At 35.2% G+C, this 17356-nt stretch overlaps 3 protein-coding genes across 6 annotated transcripts; all 3 read right to left on the bottom strand.

Annotated features, from left to right (window-relative positions):
* Window positions 1–1378: 1378 nt before the first annotated feature.
* On the bottom strand, window positions 1379–10763 carry LOC145222261 (putative transcriptional regulatory protein Desal_2886). Of its 2 annotated transcripts, none has more exons than XM_080088358.1 (6): window positions 10608–10763; window positions 9821–10132; window positions 8024–8130; window positions 7740–7873; window positions 6637–6796; window positions 1379–1487 (listed from the first exon to the last, which is right to left on the bottom strand). In XM_080088358.1, the coding sequence occupies exons 2-6, from the start codon at window positions 10104–10106 to the stop codon at window positions 1410–1412; spliced, it is 765 nt and encodes a 254-aa protein (XP_079944484.1). In that variant the 5' UTR covers window positions 10107–10132; window positions 10608–10763; the 3' UTR covers window positions 1379–1409. The 2 variants fall into 2 exon arrangements, with proteins under 2 accessions (XP_079944484.1, XP_079944476.1); XM_080088350.1 differs by lacking the exon at window positions 1379–1487 and adding an exon at window positions 4954–6094 and having other exon boundaries at window positions 10608–10759.
* On the bottom strand, window positions 10759–13871 carry LOC145222247 (oxidoreductase NAD-binding domain-containing protein 1-like). Of its 2 annotated transcripts, none has more exons than XM_080088337.1 (7): window positions 12793–13871; window positions 12533–12573; window positions 12304–12467; window positions 11989–12141; window positions 11730–11863; window positions 11476–11572; window positions 10759–11387 (listed from the first exon to the last, which is right to left on the bottom strand). In XM_080088337.1, the coding sequence occupies exons 1-7, from the start codon at window positions 12810–12812 to the stop codon at window positions 11109–11111; spliced, it is 888 nt and encodes a 295-aa protein (XP_079944463.1). In that variant the 5' UTR covers window positions 12813–13871; the 3' UTR covers window positions 10759–11108. The 2 variants fall into 2 exon arrangements, with proteins under 2 accessions (XP_079944463.1, XP_079944456.1); XM_080088330.1 differs by lacking the exon at window positions 12793–13871 and adding an exon at window positions 12676–12783.
* A 60-nt stretch (window positions 13872–13931) lies between these two features.
* LOC145222275 (nuclear envelope phosphatase-regulatory subunit 1-like) lies at window positions 13932–16035 on the bottom strand. 2 transcript variants are annotated; one of them, XM_080088379.1, is made up of 7 exons: window positions 15963–16035; window positions 15727–15796; window positions 15311–15382; window positions 15175–15248; window positions 14799–14908; window positions 14588–14642; window positions 13932–14425 (listed from the first exon to the last, which is right to left on the bottom strand). In XM_080088379.1, the coding sequence occupies exons 1-7, from the start codon at window positions 15990–15992 to the stop codon at window positions 14387–14389; spliced, it is 450 nt and encodes a 149-aa protein (XP_079944505.1). In that variant the 5' UTR covers window positions 15993–16035; the 3' UTR covers window positions 13932–14386. The 2 variants fall into 2 exon arrangements, with proteins under 2 accessions (XP_079944505.1, XP_079944497.1); XM_080088371.1 differs by lacking the exon at window positions 15963–16035 and adding an exon at window positions 15844–15953.
* Window positions 16036–17356: the final 1321 nt, after the last annotated feature.

Raw genomic sequence — 17356 nt, forward strand, 5'->3', positions numbered from 1 at the left:
AGGCAATGAGAGAACATTAATACCATGTTTTTTAGGTCATTGTCCGGCATTACATTGCCACACGAAAGCGTTTTACGACTCTCGCGCCTGGTTTAAAGCTACTTGTTTACTTGGGCGTTGGCCGAAGCCAGAAACATATATTTGTGACCTTATAAACGTGACACATTTGACAAATGACACATGTCTAAGTGCCATGTATGTTTTAGTATCTTAAGCAATAGTTTAGGGCAGAACTTTAGACGCCCTGGGTAGGACTGTGTAAATAATGTGATGTGTAAGATAACTTTTAAACTTGAGTGAAACATTAGAAAAAAAATCACTACACTATGTTTTTACGTTTACAAAACCCGTACCTGTAAGATAATAAAAGGATATAAATGGTCGAACCCTGACCGCAACTTTTAATCGATCATCTTTTTTCTTCATATTTTTGTACTTCTTGCGCCCGTCTAGAAGAGGTGTAAAGGAGGAGCCTGCAAAAAGCAAAGGTTTATCACATGTCAAATATGCTGTGTACGTGTTACAGCACGGCGCTTTGAAGTATCAAAACAAGTTAAGCAAACAAATATAATTTGGCCACACCGTTTGCTAAAATGTTGCAAGAAAGGATGCAATCTATCAACGACATAGGGTAAACTTGCATTTAAAGTTGAGTAACTTAATATAATGTTACTTCTAAATCTCATCACTGTCTCTCTTAAATCTCTTCTGAGCTGTCTTTCAAAAAATTGTAACCACATAAAGAAAATAAACAAACGTATGGATACGGACTTTCTCATAAACGTATGGATACGGACTTTCCCACCATTTTAAGTTGCTACAACAATATTTTTGTAGTTTATTTGAGATTTAAGTTACAAAAATAAACGTGTCAATTGGTCGGACAACAAGAGCGAATGTGTCGAGAGCGCAAATGTTTTTCGAGTTTTGTGTATCGTTCCTGTTAGTTATACATAACTAAGACTATAGTCAATACGAGATTTAGTAAAAAAATCTAATATTTAAAACTGGATTACTCAAAGCATTACTACCTAAGTGATAAGTGATGTGAAATTTACCTCCAGTGAAAAACTACATTACGTTTAGAGCACAAGCTAACGCCTTACTAACAAGATAAAGGACGTTTTAAATAAACTGTTGTTTAACAACAATCAAACTAACCTTTATTCTTAGACGTAGGTAATCTCTTAGTTCTGAATGCTTCCAAGCCTGGTAAAATCTCTGAGAACGAGCCTCTTCGGTATTGCGGCTCAGCAGTGCGACTCGAATGGTTTGTAAACGTCGACTTGGCCGGGACCGTATTGTGCACCTTCCTCGCCACCGGCGGCTCTTTACCGCTGCCTGGTACAGTGGTGTCTTTGTCCTTGTTGTTGCCTGCTAACGACCGATTTTTGTTGGACGCCGGGGCGTTACCCAGCAAGACATTTCCTCCTCTGTTTGACGTTGAGCTGTCGCCAGAATCCATTTCCGAAAGGTCGGTATGTTTGCTGATGGAAGAATAATTTTTGTTGACTTTAAAGTTGTTGTGTATAAAGCTAATATGTATAAATTTATTCTATAAAATTTACACCTGTCAAAATAAAAGTATTTAACTTGAATCAGCACTTTAAGTTAATTTACAACTATAACTTCATGCAATGTTAGAAAGAGGTAAGTTGTTATGATTATTACAGCTTTTGTCCTTAAGTATTACGCCACCCAAGTTTATATGACGTCAACAACATTCGTCGCAAATTATAATCAAAGTAAGTGTCTTATGTTACTTGTCTAACCGAATATGTTTTGTTTGACTATTGCTTTAAACTTAATCCACATTTAATCATACAGATAAAGGCCAACAACAAATTGTGGCCATACAAATATTTTTTTTTCAACAGTTTCTTCTCTTTCTATACTATTTCTTTATTATACCAAATTGAAGTATGGTTTATTGTTAACTTGGTTGTAATTAAAAGCAAAAAAGTGCTTACATCACGATACTGTCGTAAAATAGTTAGCCTATGTATTGTTTGTCTTTTCCTGAAACGATTACCCTTTTTCGTCTTTTTGAAAAAAATAAGCAACTACTTTTGCCTAAAACACAACATAATTTTAAAACATGTTATTTAGCCTCCCTATACATCTCTGTACAGCACTGCCTATCTCTTGAAATCCCTCACAACTAGCGCTCAATATACGATCACTGAAGTGACGCAATATCGTGGTAACCAGGGCAACCGATGACCAGCGGACAGTTTGGTGCCTTACATCTGCCCAGTTTGTTTGAATACAAGCCAAAATCGTTTGAGCTCGAGACCATTCAATACTAACCTTTGTTAAACGTTTTGTGTCGGCGTAGTAAAATTCATTGGCAAAATATTGATCAACAAATCGCCTATAGCGATGTTGTTGACGCAGTGGTTAAGAGAGATGTTTTAATGATGTTTACGTAGTGTTTTGGTTACAATTATGTTATTAAATTTACGTATTGTGTTCATTAGTGGACGAAAATCCCACCATTTTTTCACAGAATACCAAAAAGGTCATTCAAATTAAACCAATAGTCCAAAACAAATTGTTTATAATTTTCAGGGCTATGAGGTAAAAATTAATGTAAAAATCTCCAAGGTATCTTTAAGACTGCTTTTTATCAAACTACCCGTTGCGACAAAAAAAAATTCAGGTTGAAAGAGGCGCAAGACTACAAGACATCTGACGCGATAATAACTTTCATTGAAAAATTATTAAGCGTATAAAGTTGTGTCATCACGCGATATTTAAATAGGCACAACATAGGAGCTTGTCGCCCAAAATTGCTACAAAATGTTACCTAAACTTTGCGCCACAAACGGCACTTACAATAATTATTGTAATAATTTTTATTAAACTTCTCTCTGTACTTTTCCGGCAAAAGCTAAATATTTTTCTGATAAATCTTAAGTTACGCTAGTGCCTTCAAATCTTGAAAAACTAATCACTTTTAGACAGTTTCTCTGCCAAAAATGGCCATAGCTTCTTTACACTATTCTCCATAACGATAAGATAAATATTGCTGACCGCCTGACCCACAAAACGGCCTAATTCGAATTTTTCATCATTAACATTTTAGATGACCACTCAAAGATCGTTAAGCATCGAGTTGGTCGGGTTTTATGGCAAGTTTTACGGTGTTTGTGGAAACTGAAAAATGCTCCCTGAGAATGAAAATCATTTGCCACTGTTTGTTTGCATTCACATAAGGACCAGTACCTTATGAAGACTACATTGTTATGAAGGAGGCCGTAAACCAAACGCCGTTTCATCTGCTCCCGTGCCGTACCGTGTTTGTTATCTCCTTGTATGGACGCTCTATCTATATTGGAAAACCATAAATCTGTCAAACTATATACAATTTGGATATGTTGTTCGCGAGTTCGCTTGTAATTGCACTGAGTCACACATTTAAAAATAGCCTTTAAAAGAAGTTTTTTCGTACAAGTTGTGATTCATCCTTTTTTTGTTGACTGATACCACAAATTTATCGGCTCAATTTAAGTTTAGCCTAATGCTTTCGCAAAATCGTATGCGTAAGTTTATTTGGTAAATGTTGTGACGCAGATTATTTTATATTAGGCCTACTGCACAACAGTAGCACCAGCTGTTCAGGATGACTTATAACTTTAAACTAAAGTTACTAAACCGCAGAAGTGTAAGAGTTTTAGCGCGTACCCTTATGTTTTATAAGTGGCCAAGGTTGCTCTTTAGCCCCAAGGTGAGTCAGTCTACTCTATACCCAGGGTTGCCATACCGTCCTTATTTCTAAGATTTGTCCTTATTTTGAAGGGCAATGTCTTAAAAAAATGTATTGTCCTTATTTCTAAGAAATGTCCTTCTTTTTGACTTACGTCCATATTTTGTCTTATTTTCAACAATTACAAGTAAAATCGCTGCTACAAGTAAAAGTGAACCTGGGCTGTCATGAGATGCACAAAGTATTTTCTACGAACAAGGAGTTGCTGGAACAGATTGTTTCTGGCAAAAAATTTGGCATGTGATATGCCATGACTCGTTTAAATGCGAAGATTTATTCGAAAACGTTTGTTTTGTTTAGAATGAAAACTTAATTTTTCGGTTGTCCTTATTTTCGGCTCCGTGTCGATGGCAACCCTGTCTATACCAGTGCTTCCCAACCTTTTCCAGCTCACGGCCCACTTTTCCGGGTCGCGTACCACCTGACAACTTTTTTTTATCGCGGCGCACCACCTAAAATCACCAACCCTGTTTGAATGAATAAACCAAGAAATAGACCCACATTCTTAACCTGGCTTGCATATTTAGCAATTTCAAAACAATGTCCAAAACGAGTTTCGCCCAAACCAGGGCTGATCAGTTGGGTCAGTTGAGTTGCCATTTTAGATTGGACTTAAATTAGGTATCGCAGAAATTTACTCGCGTACCATAGTTTGAGAACCACTGCGTTAATGTTAAGCCGGAGCTTGATGATTTGATACGATGAGATCAAGTCGGAGTTCAATGGCGACAATTGCAGTTTAAGAACTGTTGTGACGTAACAATTGCAGTTTGTTTGTGTAATAAAGCTTTTTTAACGCGAAATGTTATGCGGCTTTTATAGTAAGTAATATTATATTTCGGACAAATATACTTGAAATTACGTTCGCACGAACTGTGTGTAACTTCGCCGCCGTCGCCGCGGCCCACCGGTTGGGAAGCGCTGCTCTATGCTATGGGTTGCGAAGAATTAAAAGTATTTCATACAATTTTTAAATTAAAAAAAAAGTCTGCCATCAAAACAACGAGTCGCCGACTTGTTTTCATTTGCGAAGATAAATTTATACATTTTGCAAAAACTCTAAAGCACGAGAGTTCAATTTCAAAACTTGTCAGTTTGATTTATAATGTTTCGTTTGCGATAATATACCAATGAAAAAGTTTTTTTAGCTTCTCTTGACATAAAACGAAGTAAAAGTCGATAGATGGAGGGTCGGTTTGTATTGGAAAAGTCGTGAAGAGTGTCGCATAACAAAATCGATTGAGAACCAGCACTGTTTTATACTAATAATAAACTACATATAGAGAAGGCAAATTTTGATCAATTTCATGCATTCCTTTGTCATAACCTATACTCGGTAATGCACGTCATTAGGTTTAGCATGAACGCAAGTTAAAAAACTACGCAAATTACCGATTTAATTTTTGATTAAAATCCCGACAAAGAGGTAGCCTACCGACTGCAGACCTTCTCGTGGGGCTTGATGGTACAAATAAACTTGTTAAATCAGGGGTACGAGTGGTTGATGGGCTCATTTGTTGGGTCATAAATAGTCAAAAAATCATCAATTTGATGCATTCGTATCTGTTGTATGATGCATTTCGAAGTTTGTTCGTAGTTTAGGACGGATTAGCATTGTTTAGTTTATTCAATTCTTTACTTTTGCTACAAGCACTTGGACATTGTGTGGCACGGGAATGAAATGAACATACTTGTTGCACTCCTAAACTAAAAGTAATATCGACCGAAACAATTAGGCAAATCTTTAATCTTTGCTTCAGTTTCATTTATTTTAAATTGCATTAGATGCAACATTTATCCCAATACCTACTGCTTTATTGTTGTCATTTTACTTTTCTCCCAAAACTACTGAATCTATAATTGGCATTTATTTTTTGATAAACAAGTACGGACACCCGCGGACTTACTATCACAATATCCTATGCGCAAAATAAGGAAATTGAAAAAAAAATACACCAACAACGATGCTTTGTAAAAATATTTCCTAAACAATCAATTGAATGAAGTGACAATTCACAGTTTCACACAATAAATGTAGTCTCATCTGACAGCCTAAGCTGGCTGAGATAACCAATTTATAAAAAAGAATAGCACGAAATTTCTTCATTCCATGTTGCTTATTACCCTTTGTAGTTGAAATACAAAACTTGAGTTATCTTCAATTCGATCCAAAATTTCAACAAAATTTTCAAATACTAATTTAATCTCTTCGGAAAGTTGTACAGTTTCGACTGGCACCAGTTCAATATTCACTAACATAGGTTCAATTCCCTTTTCGTTGAGAGCCTTGCTTACGTTGCTAGTTTCCTTCTTGTCGCAGTAAAACTGAAGTAAAAAGGCGTGATAATTTACAAAGTGCGTAATCCGATGCGTCTGCGTGCAAAGTTGAAGCAACGTATTTTTTTAAAAAAACGGACTCGTGTATATATATGTCAGGTTTTTGTTGTTTCCCAACGTTAATGTAAACGTGGAATGAATTGATTGACATTTTGGCTTCGATATATTTTGGACAACCACATCCTTACAACTGTATGATTTTTTGACTGCAAAACGTGATGCAAAAATAATAAAATGTTTGTTGGTGTGTAGCTCACTTAAAATTAGGCAAATCACTGAACTAGATGCACACAAATTTGCAAGTTGTTTAAACACACAAATTTTTCCCAAGTGGAAAAAAGATTTTCCCAATCTTGGAGGCCATTCAAGGCCTTTCGTAAGTATACCGGATACCAAACTTAAGGAGAAATTAAACCAGACTCTTTTTAAACCTGGGGACTGCTAACGACTTTAAAAACACAGTTTAATCGGATCAAAGGGTTTTAAAAACAATTTGTAGTTTTCCTCACTTTACAAACATTCGGACTTACAGTTAAACAGTTGGTTTCTAGCACAACATCTTCAGCACCAACTTCAATTGCAAGTGATGTGGCATCATCTTCATCCGGGATTTTTCCATCAATAGGAAGTTCAACGCGAACTACTCCCTTTATCTCAAATGACCGACTAACTCCTTGTGCCTCAAATTTACTAAAAATACGCTTTGAATCAAGAATGAATGATATTTTACATGGATATTGAATTGCGGTGTATTTGAATTAAAATCAGTTGTTATGTTGTATATACCACAACTAACAAACATTGTTCAAAACAATGAAACTATTTAGACATGAACAAACGTGGTAGTAAGGTGCATGGGCGTCCACAGGAAAAAATACAGGGGAGGGCAATACTATCGTCACTTCGCCGTTCGATAAACGTTATCAGAAAAAAAATCATCTGACAGTGCTACTAATGCAAATACTTTTTAACGGAAGTAGGATTTACATAGACCAGGGGTCGCCAACCTTTACCCCTCAAAGAGCTATTCGAACCAGTTTCACATAGTAAATAAAACACTAGGAGCCACAAAGTGGTAATTAAATATGATATGAAATGCCACTTCATAAACGTTTTTTACGACATTACACTTTTTGTTGTTAGCTTGTTTCGAATTGCATATTATTGGGCACATTGGTAAACCAGCCTTATCAGCAGTGAAAGCAAATTAATCTCCCATGTGGCGTTAAATGTTCCGTTTTCTTCAGACGCTAATTTTTATTTCTTTGTTTAATACCTTTGTTTCGTAACAATTTTTGTTGCGCGAGCACACACACTGCAAACCAAAACAGTATTTAACAACTTGCGCGCCGCCACTTTACTTCTTTTAGTTTCATGAGAAGCGCGGCTGTGGCGAATTACTAGAAGTGGTTACGCTATATTTTCGACTTTTGTTCCGGCATAATCGTCACAGATTTTAAAATGAAATGTTTCAAACATTTGGTAATTTCAAAACCTGAGCCGCATTAGAGGGATCAACGAGCCGCATGCGGCTCCGGAGCCGCGGGTTGGCGACCCGTGACATAGACGAACCTTATCAGATGTAACAATAGACCTCTGCTTTATACCTTCACACTTTTATTGGGGTACTTACACATTGGCTTTGTTTGCAGCCGTTTTAACTGCAAGTAACGCAACACTTGAATTTGGACAACTTGCTTCCACAACAATTTGTAATCCACTGGGACCTTTAAGGTGTAATGAAATTTCTTTCATTTCTTTTCCACCCTTAAACAAGACAAATCAAAATTTTAAAAAATCCAGGAACTTTAAAATTAAGTCATTATGTATACTTTAAGGTGGATAACAAAAAAATGCAAAGCTTACAAAAACTATTTGCGAAATACACATGATGACATTTTTTAACCACACTATTACCCTTTCTAAGAATTGAGAAAGTTTTCCTTTGCGTAAAATCCCAGAATGTTCTTTGATAAGCTTGGCAAGTACCGGATTTTTCTTTGGGTCCCTTTCACCTTTGCCAGCTAATAACATAGCACTAAAGTATTACTCAGTAGTATTTAGTAATTATTATAAAGTGCTTTTACTTAGGTGGTAAGTTCAATCATGTAAAATTCCTTTTAAAGCTAAAGATGTGAGCACGCCAGTAAAAAAAGACAAACCGTAAACTTAAGTTGAAGGAGAAATTAAGGAACACTGATTTCACACAATGTACTTACAATTAGGGTTGGGCATTTGACCGGTCAAATAAAATCTGGTCAATTGACCGTTCAAATAGGTCAAATGTCAGTCAAATACTATACACACTATTAATTTGCAATTTTAAGTTATATCTTCTTCTAAACCAGTGGTTCCCAACCAGGGCCCATGGCCCCCCAGGGTGGCCACGAGCTGTGTTCCGGGGGGCCCACGAGTGTAGATTCACTAGAAACACCCACTAAAAGCGATTTTCTTTCTAACTTTTTTTCCTAATTCAATCGACTATTTCACATACTATTTGTCTATATTGAGGTTTTTTACAATTGCGGATTCTTGGTTACTCTATTCGACCTGTTTTAAGCCGAAACTAGTACCGAATTCCAACACGAGATTGCCTTTTACATTTTACAAGGGGGTCACAGGTCATTCAGGGTTAGTTAAAGGGGGCCACGAGGCCAAAAAGTGACTTTTAGGGGGCCACGATCCACCAAAGGTTGGGAACCACTGTTCTAAACCATAAGTAATGGAAATGAAGGTTTCAACTCATGTTAATTTGTTTGTGAAATAGGAAATGTTCAGTTTATATCATATTACAGACTTTTCCGACTGCATTGCATGCTTCATTTCATCAATGGCCCCACCTGTGTGTCTCTAATTTTCATTCAGTAATCACATTTGTGAACTGGATTCTCATAATATTCTATATATACATCAGAATAAAGTCTAATTTTGACTGAGATTTAACTGCAAAACTCGCTTATCCTGCTTAAAGTCATAATTTATGCTGTTACGCTGTTGTCACATCTCCATTCATGATAAAAAAGGAATATATATACAAAAGCTTGATATGTACGTACTTTATCCCAATAAGTACTGACCTGTAACTTATCCACAAAAATCTATTCAGGGCAATTATAAGCTAAATATATGGCTACAAAAAATTTTTGGATCAACTATAGAAAAAAGGACTGTAGACCTTCAAGTTTACAGAGATGCTTCAAATTATTTACATTTTTTGTCTGTCAGTAAAAATGTGCAACATTTGCAAAAATGCCCAGATAAATACTAATGAACTAACTTCCCTCATGGACATATCACACTCGATTTTTATTAGAATAAAACGGTGCTAGAAGTGATCCATGGTTTTTAATTGCATTGTAAACCTTGCAAAGTTTGCCATAACGTAAATCAGATCTTAATTCCAAACGAATAGTATCTCCTAATTGTTTTGCCATTTGTTTCAAATGAACAAAACGCATCTATATTGGCTTTAAAGGCACTTATCAATACAATAGTATACGCTAAACTGTTCTACCGGAGGGTTATTACAAATAATTTATCCTTTCCAACAACCAAAAAGCAAGTCCAAGAAAATTTACCACATTTGATTTTTAAAATTAAAAATAGTATTTGACCGGTGAAATAAAGTGCAGTCAATTGACCGGCTTGCCAACCCTACTTGCAATTAACATAACACAGCCCTTACTCAAAATGTGCAAGGAAATATTTACTTACCACTGATTGCCCCATTAAGTTTACTGTAAAACAGGTTCATCTCTTTTGATTTGTCCTGTTGATCCTTTGCCTTCTGCACATAGGACATGGGATTCATTCTGCTTAGGTGGGCACATAATGATATATGCCTTTGTTTCATATGTGTCACATTGTTTTGCTCTAAATGAATGCTGCAACAAGGAGTCAGCCTTCTTGCAACCAGGGCAAAGTTGCAATCAAGAGAATGACTTAGCTTGATAGTGGTTGATAAGGTTAATCCAAAGCGATTTAACACCGGCATTGACATAGTTCTACATTTGTATTTTCACAACACTGCAAAAAGAACAAATGCAAAAAATGTTTTATGGTGGTAAATATAAATTTGTCCGCTTATTTGGACTTCTTTAATAACATGTTAGGTATGTCAACAAACAAAAATTATTGGTAAAAAGAATGTTAGTTTTTCAACAAGATATATTTACTACAATAATTATACAAAAATGTGGTTCTTCAAACCCAAAACAAAATTTATATGTAAACAAGTACCAGACAACAGTGGATAAAAGTGAAGGAATGTTAATTTACAACACGTTACATGACACTTACAGCAGAACCACTTCAAATAAAAAAGCATTTTAACTATGTCACATTTTTATAATTTCTGTGCTGGCTTAAATAAACTAAAAAAAATTGATTAAAAACCAATAAAATTAACCTCTGGTGGATTGATAAGTTTGATTGAACAAACAAAGTCCACTGTTGTGAACATACTTTGCTTTCTTATTTATAGTTTCTGGCACATACTCACATTGTTGTGTTTAAGACAATGTTTGCTTGAATTTCAAAGGTATGTCACAACCTTAGTACCTTGTCAAGGTCAAGCTTCAGAAAGACACTCAATGACAAGTATAATCCAGGGCAGACATAAACATGGTCCTACATTAATCTACCATTAAAAGCTGTAAAATAAATTGAAACTTACACAGGAAAGTAAAAAGCAAACAACCGAACATTTAACATGTTGGGGGTATTAACTCCGAATACTTGGATTTTTTGATTAAAAATTTAGTGCAGTGAATGAAACATTAAATAGAAAACAAAACACCAGTGAAAACAAACATCTTAATTTCTCAGAAACACCGGCAAATATTTAGTCATATGCAAATCAAAACTAATTATTTTTTAAATAATCTTTTAAGCATTGTAACCATAAATATGCAAACAGGAGTATTTTGAATATTTTTTGCTGAAGCTACACAACACAAAGTACGCAATATTATGCTGCAATATTCTCAATGAAAAGTGTAGGTCACCACCATTTTTCATAGTAAATATGATTCTTTGGATAACCACAAGCTACTAAATAATCTTCAACCCTTTCAATGAAGGGTGGTGGACCGCATATATAACAGTTAGTCATTTGTGGAGGTAGCTGTTTTGTCAAATTTGATATAGTTTCTAAGGAAACTTTTGTTTCTGTAATTGACGTAAATGGTGACTCGTATGCAGCTCTGTTGTTGACTTTTTCCTTTGTCACATGAAAATGACACAGCGCATTTGTTTCCATGCACATTTCCTGAATTTGTTTCTTAAAAATCAAACATTTGGTAAACTTTCAAAATTTAAGGTCAATGAGAAATTCAAAAAAAGCAAAAAAAAAAGAAAATATGAGCTACCTGAAATATTAGGTCTTCACATGTTTTTGCACTATAAATCAAAGCAGTTTTTCCCTCCACATCAGTTGAGGAATCACCAATGTCACAAATTCTATCCCTAAAAATATTGTATTTGTTATGCAATCAGTGGCTAAAAAAATGGGAAAAACAAGTCTCAGTAATACACATTTACATTGTATTCAGAATATACCTGATTCCTATAAAGTGTTATTTTTCTCTAAAACCAGTACAATACATGCAAATACTGTTTTTACCTTTTATGACGAAATATTGACAGCAACGGATTGATGCCAACACCCCCAGCAATTAGTAATGTGTTGTTAAAGGGCTTGTGTTCGTAGAAAAAATTGCCACCAACTCTGACTTTAACATTATCATTCAGTTGGCACTAAAATCATAAAAAAACAATTTATTTGCTAAAAAAATGTTTTTTAACATATCCCTTTATTTTATTAGTTCGATGTCTAACAAGTTGAAACTGTTAACAAAAACATTGCTAGTTTATTGTTGCACCTTGCTGTGAATCCAGTAAGCTGGTGGATGATCACTGAACTTCACCGCCAGTTCAATTATTCCATTTTCTTGTAGGTCTTTTGGAGAATTGCAGATGGAAAATCCACCTACTGTATCAACACCAGGAATAAACATATCCACCCATTGACCAGCCTGAAACAGTGAAAACAGTATTTTCAGTATAGATTGTTGGAGTACGTCAAAATTGGGTTAAAGTTTCTATTTATCATTCTAATGTGTTTGTGGTGAAATAATTTGTCAATGCATTTTAATTGAGGACATTACATTCGTTGAAATAAATACTCAAATAAATACCTTAAACTCTGCATTTGATCTTTGTTGTTTTGTGACAAAAAGTTGCAGGCCCTTAATGGAAATTGAGAAATCATCAATCCTAACCACTTGTGCTGTACATAGAGATTTCTGTCTGGGGCTATGTTCTGTTCGTTTCATGTGATCTCTTGTCCGTGGTTTTGATTCTTAAACAAATTTTTTTTATGTTTAAGTGGAATTGTATTAAAAACACACAATACAAAATTGTTACCTTTTGCAATGTTTTCATCCTTGGCAAACAGACATGTTATACTGCAACAAAAATATGGATAAAGTATGAACAGTATTACTGACAAATTAATTTGCTGCAAAGATTTAGTTATGATATGAACCCAAATTATATGCAATATATACCTGGTGTAAACTCTTCTTGGAAAAACTTTGCACAGCTTTTGCTGCAAAGACCTTAAACTCATAACAATTCTATTTCTATGCTGGACAAAGTACATACACAACTATTAATTAATTTACTTGGGTGCCAGTGAGTGCATTCCATTCTTGGTTTCAACAAGACATTATACATAATGTCCCTAATCTTGTCCTATGTCTTTATCTTCTTTTATCTCTAGATTGTTTGTTTATATATAGTACACTATCCTCTGCAAGGGGTCATTGACACCACTGTGAAAAGGCTTCTTTTTGGTTCTTACCATAGCAATATACCCACTATGACTACATCGATCTACAGTACAAAAATAGTATACAATACAAATAACCTGACTCATAAAGTGGCTCAGTAATCGTTGTCTTGACACAAAGGTATAGTAAAACGTTCTCAAACGCAGCGCCCTAAGATACCGTAAAGAAAAGTTAATTTACATCATCGGAAATGTCGTGGGCCGACCCGAGACCAATTGTGCCATATTAATATCAATGGTTCGCTAAAAAGTTGCAGTTATTTCATTGACGCACGCCGAAGTAAAATAAATTAAACTCACTGATCAAATAAGTTACTCGTAACGCACAATCAAATAGTTGTCAGTCTGCGAAAATCCTTGTTCAAGGTTCACAATTCACAGTCCAACCAAAAATCCCCATGTTCATCAGCAGGCGTTCATGCATTACAAAAATCAATGATGCGAACAACTATAGAAATAAAACTAACAGCATGTTTGGTCTGTTTTATATGTACTTTGGTTTGGTCAAGCTTCTTGGGCTATAACATTGTTCCAGGGACGCTAAAAGAGGCACCAGTATGTGGATCCACCGACGTAACAACGGATTTTAAAAACCATAAATTTGAGATCCCTCTTGGAGAAATAGTCTATGAGCAGTGGTGGGATTCAGCCGGTTATACAGAACCGTCTCACGAAATTTTATGAGATCGGCGAACCGGTTAGCATTACTGGTGACTGTCAATGGACTTTTCGTAACTGAAGCGGCTAAAAAATATGACTCTTGAGATAGAACCGGCTGACAAAAAATTTGAATCCCACCACTGTCTATGAGTAATGCCTGACACACGTAAAGTCTCACAAAAAAACTGTTTGGGATTCATTTTCGGGACCTAACTGAGCTTGAACCTCGCGATAAACGCACAAGATGTTTTCTGCACAACAGGATAAAAATATTGCATCCCTAAAGCTATCAAATGTTGTCCGTTCTTGATGTGTTTTTTTACTAAATTTTATTACGTATCTTTACAAAAAAATGTATTTCATTGTACATAAAATCAATAGACAATTGCAAACCCAACAAATATCATAGACACCGCAAAACGGCCAGGACAAGAACTTATTTACATCATGGTTTGTCATACCAAAACTCTTGTAGTTTAGAACTATACCCAATGAACAATTTTACAACAAAGATATTAATAGAAACCTCTAACAGGGGTTTGTTTGCAATTTCATCACAATACAAAATGCATTTGAAAGCAAAATTTTGTGATTTTGTGATATTGATTGAATAAACCATTACAATATGCTTTCACAATCAGTAGTCCAGTACCATGGTATGTACACCTCACTCAGTGCCCACACAATACTGGTACTTTTGATAACCCCAATCTCTTGAAGACTGTTCATTTTAGTGTAATACAACCAATCCTGTGCAGTTGCTGTTGTTAGTTTTCAGGTCTAGGTCGAAGTATTAATCTGCCACTCTGGAATAAAATGTTATTTGCACACAACATTCAAGATAGTAGACTGTTTTACAGATGCTGTTACGTTTTTAAAAAGTCCGTACTCATTATTGTATATTATTTTAAATTGGGACCCACATTTGTCAATTTGGTAGAACAATTTCCAGTTCAATAAAATCTTACCTCATCACAGGACATATTATAGTCTTCCAAAACTGTTTGTAGCCTGCCCACAATTCTGCATTCAAAAGTACCAGTTTTAATTTTGCAATAGTAGTAAACACAACAAAATAATTCACAAACATAAGTGTTTTTTTTCACACACTTACATATATAGTAAAACGTGAGTAACCAATTTTGTATTGTATAACATATTTTTAGTTTTGGAACTTACATAGATGGTGCAACAATTCGCTTATGGATTCCAGCAAAAAAGAGAAGAATTAATATCACAGAGCTGAAGGTGAAAAATGGGTGTAGCCACAGTGATTTTAAGAATGGTTCCTAAAAATAACATATATAGCATGGATGTCAAATATACCAAAAAAAAATAACATACATCTAGTTTTTTGTATTTTTAACAGTTGCAACCTGAATTTGTTTTCTATTCCATCAAATTTCAAACTATTGAAATTCTTGGATTAGTATTAAGATTTTAAACTTAATCATAATGATTTAAACGAGAAGTCTTCAAATAACCTTTTTGTATGAAAAGCATTTTTATATTTTCTTGCTGCTCACATATATAATTGCTACAATGTGTATCATACCCTTGATGTGTTTGGGTCCATCAGCCATAACCACGCTCCAGTTGCAGTGCACACAGACACAATTATTAGAATGACTAAAAAAGAAAACTGGTTAAAACGTATCACTTCCAACAAAATTAGGTGCCAAACTGCTTACTCCTCCATCTTGAAGTTGATGGTTGAAGAAACGAAATATATTCCATAATTCTTCTCTCAAAAGCTTTTAAATCTGCCAAACAAATAATAAATACCCAATCAATACATAAAACAAAGCACAAGTTGCCCAACTATAATTTTTACAATTTTAAAATCATAACAAACCCCAGCTTATTTTTAATTTAGAAATATATACCAAACATGCATTAATATGCAAAAAATACCAGGGTTGGGTGTATTTTAAAACTAAGGTTTTGTGAATAAAACAATGAAGTGTGATTTGTTAGATATGTGAACACAAAAGTCTGGGTAGATTCGAAACAACACAGTATATATATAGACAACTATAGTTGTTATAACAACTGCATGATCGCACTTGCATGACTTTTGTCTAATATAAGTCTATTCATAACATACCTTCAGTTTGATCAACAGAGTTCATTTTCACAAGTTTACTTCTCACTATTTTTACGGCTGTATCTGAAATCTAAAACAATGTGCAGAATTTAGGTTACCTTTTTGTGAAAAATTTACATACAGGTCAAACTTCAACTTATACCAGTTCATGGCCGTTTCAGTACAGTTAACCCTAATAGTTTTTAAGTTAAGACACCAATGGTCTTATCTTAAGTAAAACTCCTCTTTCCCCGCACCCATTTATTCTCAATTTCAACGGGGTTCATAGTTTTCGATTCTCGTACATTTCACTTTCGGCAGCTCAATGCGTCGTTCCACTTGACTGGGGCTGGTTGGTGTTGGTTAAATGGACACAGTATAGAAATCAATATGGGCATAGATATAAAAAAGACAGATCGCCATACAGCACTTAATTTTAGTGCTTTACGAGACCACTTGTTTCAAATGTGACCCACTACAGCAGGGGTGGGCAAACTTTTCAGTGCAAGGGTCGCGTTCAAAAGTTCTTAATTTCATGGGGCCGCATAGTATATTAACCCATGTTTCCAGCTAAATACAAATACGTTTAATGTCACCAAAGCCGTGTTTAATGTCCGTTTGAAAAGAACTGCAACCGCCTAAACTTGATTCAAGGTGACCAAAGTTTTGGCGTCAATAGTGCAAAGTAGGCTGTTTTTAAAACGTCAGCCGCTTTTACTTTTATTCCCCCGCCGTACCAAATTAACCCAAAACTAAATCAAAGACCTACAGCAAACGCCTGAACCGAACGGAGAAGTTGTGTCAAGTGACTATTTGCAAAATAATGTGGCAGAAATTACAGGCTAAAACACATAAAAAGTATCTGCGTTTTGTCCTATGGTCACATGCGACCGCAGAGACGAGTTTGTGCAACCGTAAACATGTTAATAAAAATCTGTAGTGGTGGCCGTGAACTAAATAAAACTCTTTTGCTAAATAATTGTATTTTTAAACCGCTCTAAAAATGTGGGGCTGGAAAGAGTGTTACCAGCCTAATAGCCACATGCGTCGTACTGTTTGTAGGCTACGCCTATTGTGTGCAAACAATACGAAACAACAGGCACCACAAGCGTCATATATGATTGCGTCATAAATAGTTAAGATTGGTGGTCATGCAGACTGTTCAGCTCAATCTGTGCATCAAGCTATAAATTATGAGGCTTTTTAGGCGCTTTTCGATAGTATAAATATATGAAATAAACCTATTTCTTTAAATCAGTAATTTTGAAACAAAAACAAGTAGGCAAAAAGGCGGCCGTTGGTGGAATAAGGATCTGCGATGATTTTTTTTATCTTTATTCCAGGGAGTCGAACCGCTTGTCATATGGGTTCAGGTTCGGTTCGGGTTCACTTGGTTTTGTTTTTAAGGGTTCGGGTTCGGTTCAGGTTTTTAAAAATGTATATTTTCGGGTTCGGGTTTTGTTCCGGTTTGGGCAAATTATCCGGTCCGAACCGGTTTGCGGTTTTTAAACCGGTTCAAATTTTCATTCGTTTTAATTTATATCTACCCATCATCTACTTGGCCTTATTAAACTCCAAATAAATTTTGACCGTGCACTGTTATTTTTGACACGCCCTATAGGTGTTATCTCGCGTATTTTTTAACATACTG

This window comes from Phallusia mammillata, chromosome 1, assembly GCF_965637545.1.
Source record: "Phallusia mammillata chromosome 1, kaPhaMamm4.hap1.1, whole genome shotgun sequence".
Taxonomy (NCBI): domain Eukaryota; kingdom Metazoa; phylum Chordata; class Ascidiacea; order Phlebobranchia; family Ascidiidae; genus Phallusia; species Phallusia mammillata.

Coding starts and splice junctions, on each gene's coding strand:
- LOC145222261 (XM_080088350.1), bottom strand. CDS start 10,106: ATGTCAATGCCGGTGTTAAATCGCTTTGGATTAACCTTATCAACCACT. Junction 7,874..8,023: donor TTTCTCAATTCTTAGAAAGG/GTAATAGTGTGG, acceptor GTCTTGTTTAAG/GGTGGAAAAGAAATGAAAGA. Junction 6,797..7,739: donor GCTGCAAACAAAGCCAATGT/GTAAGTACCCCA, acceptor GCGTATTTTTAG/TAAATTTGAGGCACAAGGAG.
- LOC145222275 (XM_080088371.1), bottom strand. CDS start 15,876: ATGAACTGGTATAAGTTGAAGTTTGACCTGTAT. Junction 15,797..15,843: donor AGTTGAAGTTTGACCTGTAT/GTAAATTTTTCA, acceptor ACATTGTTTTAG/ATTTCAGATACAGCCGTAAA. Junction 14,426..14,587: donor ATAATATGTCCTGTGATGAG/GTAAGATTTTAT, acceptor ATTTTATTCCAG/AGTGGCAGATTAATACTTCG.
- LOC145222247 (XM_080088330.1), bottom strand. CDS start 12,770: ATGTACTTTGTCCAGCATAGAAATAGAATTGTTATGAGTTTAAGGTCT. Junction 12,468..12,532: donor GGATGAAAACATTGCAAAAG/GTAACAATTTTG, acceptor AATTTGTTTAAG/AATCAAAACCACGGACAAGA. Junction 11,864..11,988: donor CTTACTGGATTCACAGCAAG/GTGCAACAATAA, acceptor TTATGATTTTAG/TGCCAACTGAATGATAATGT.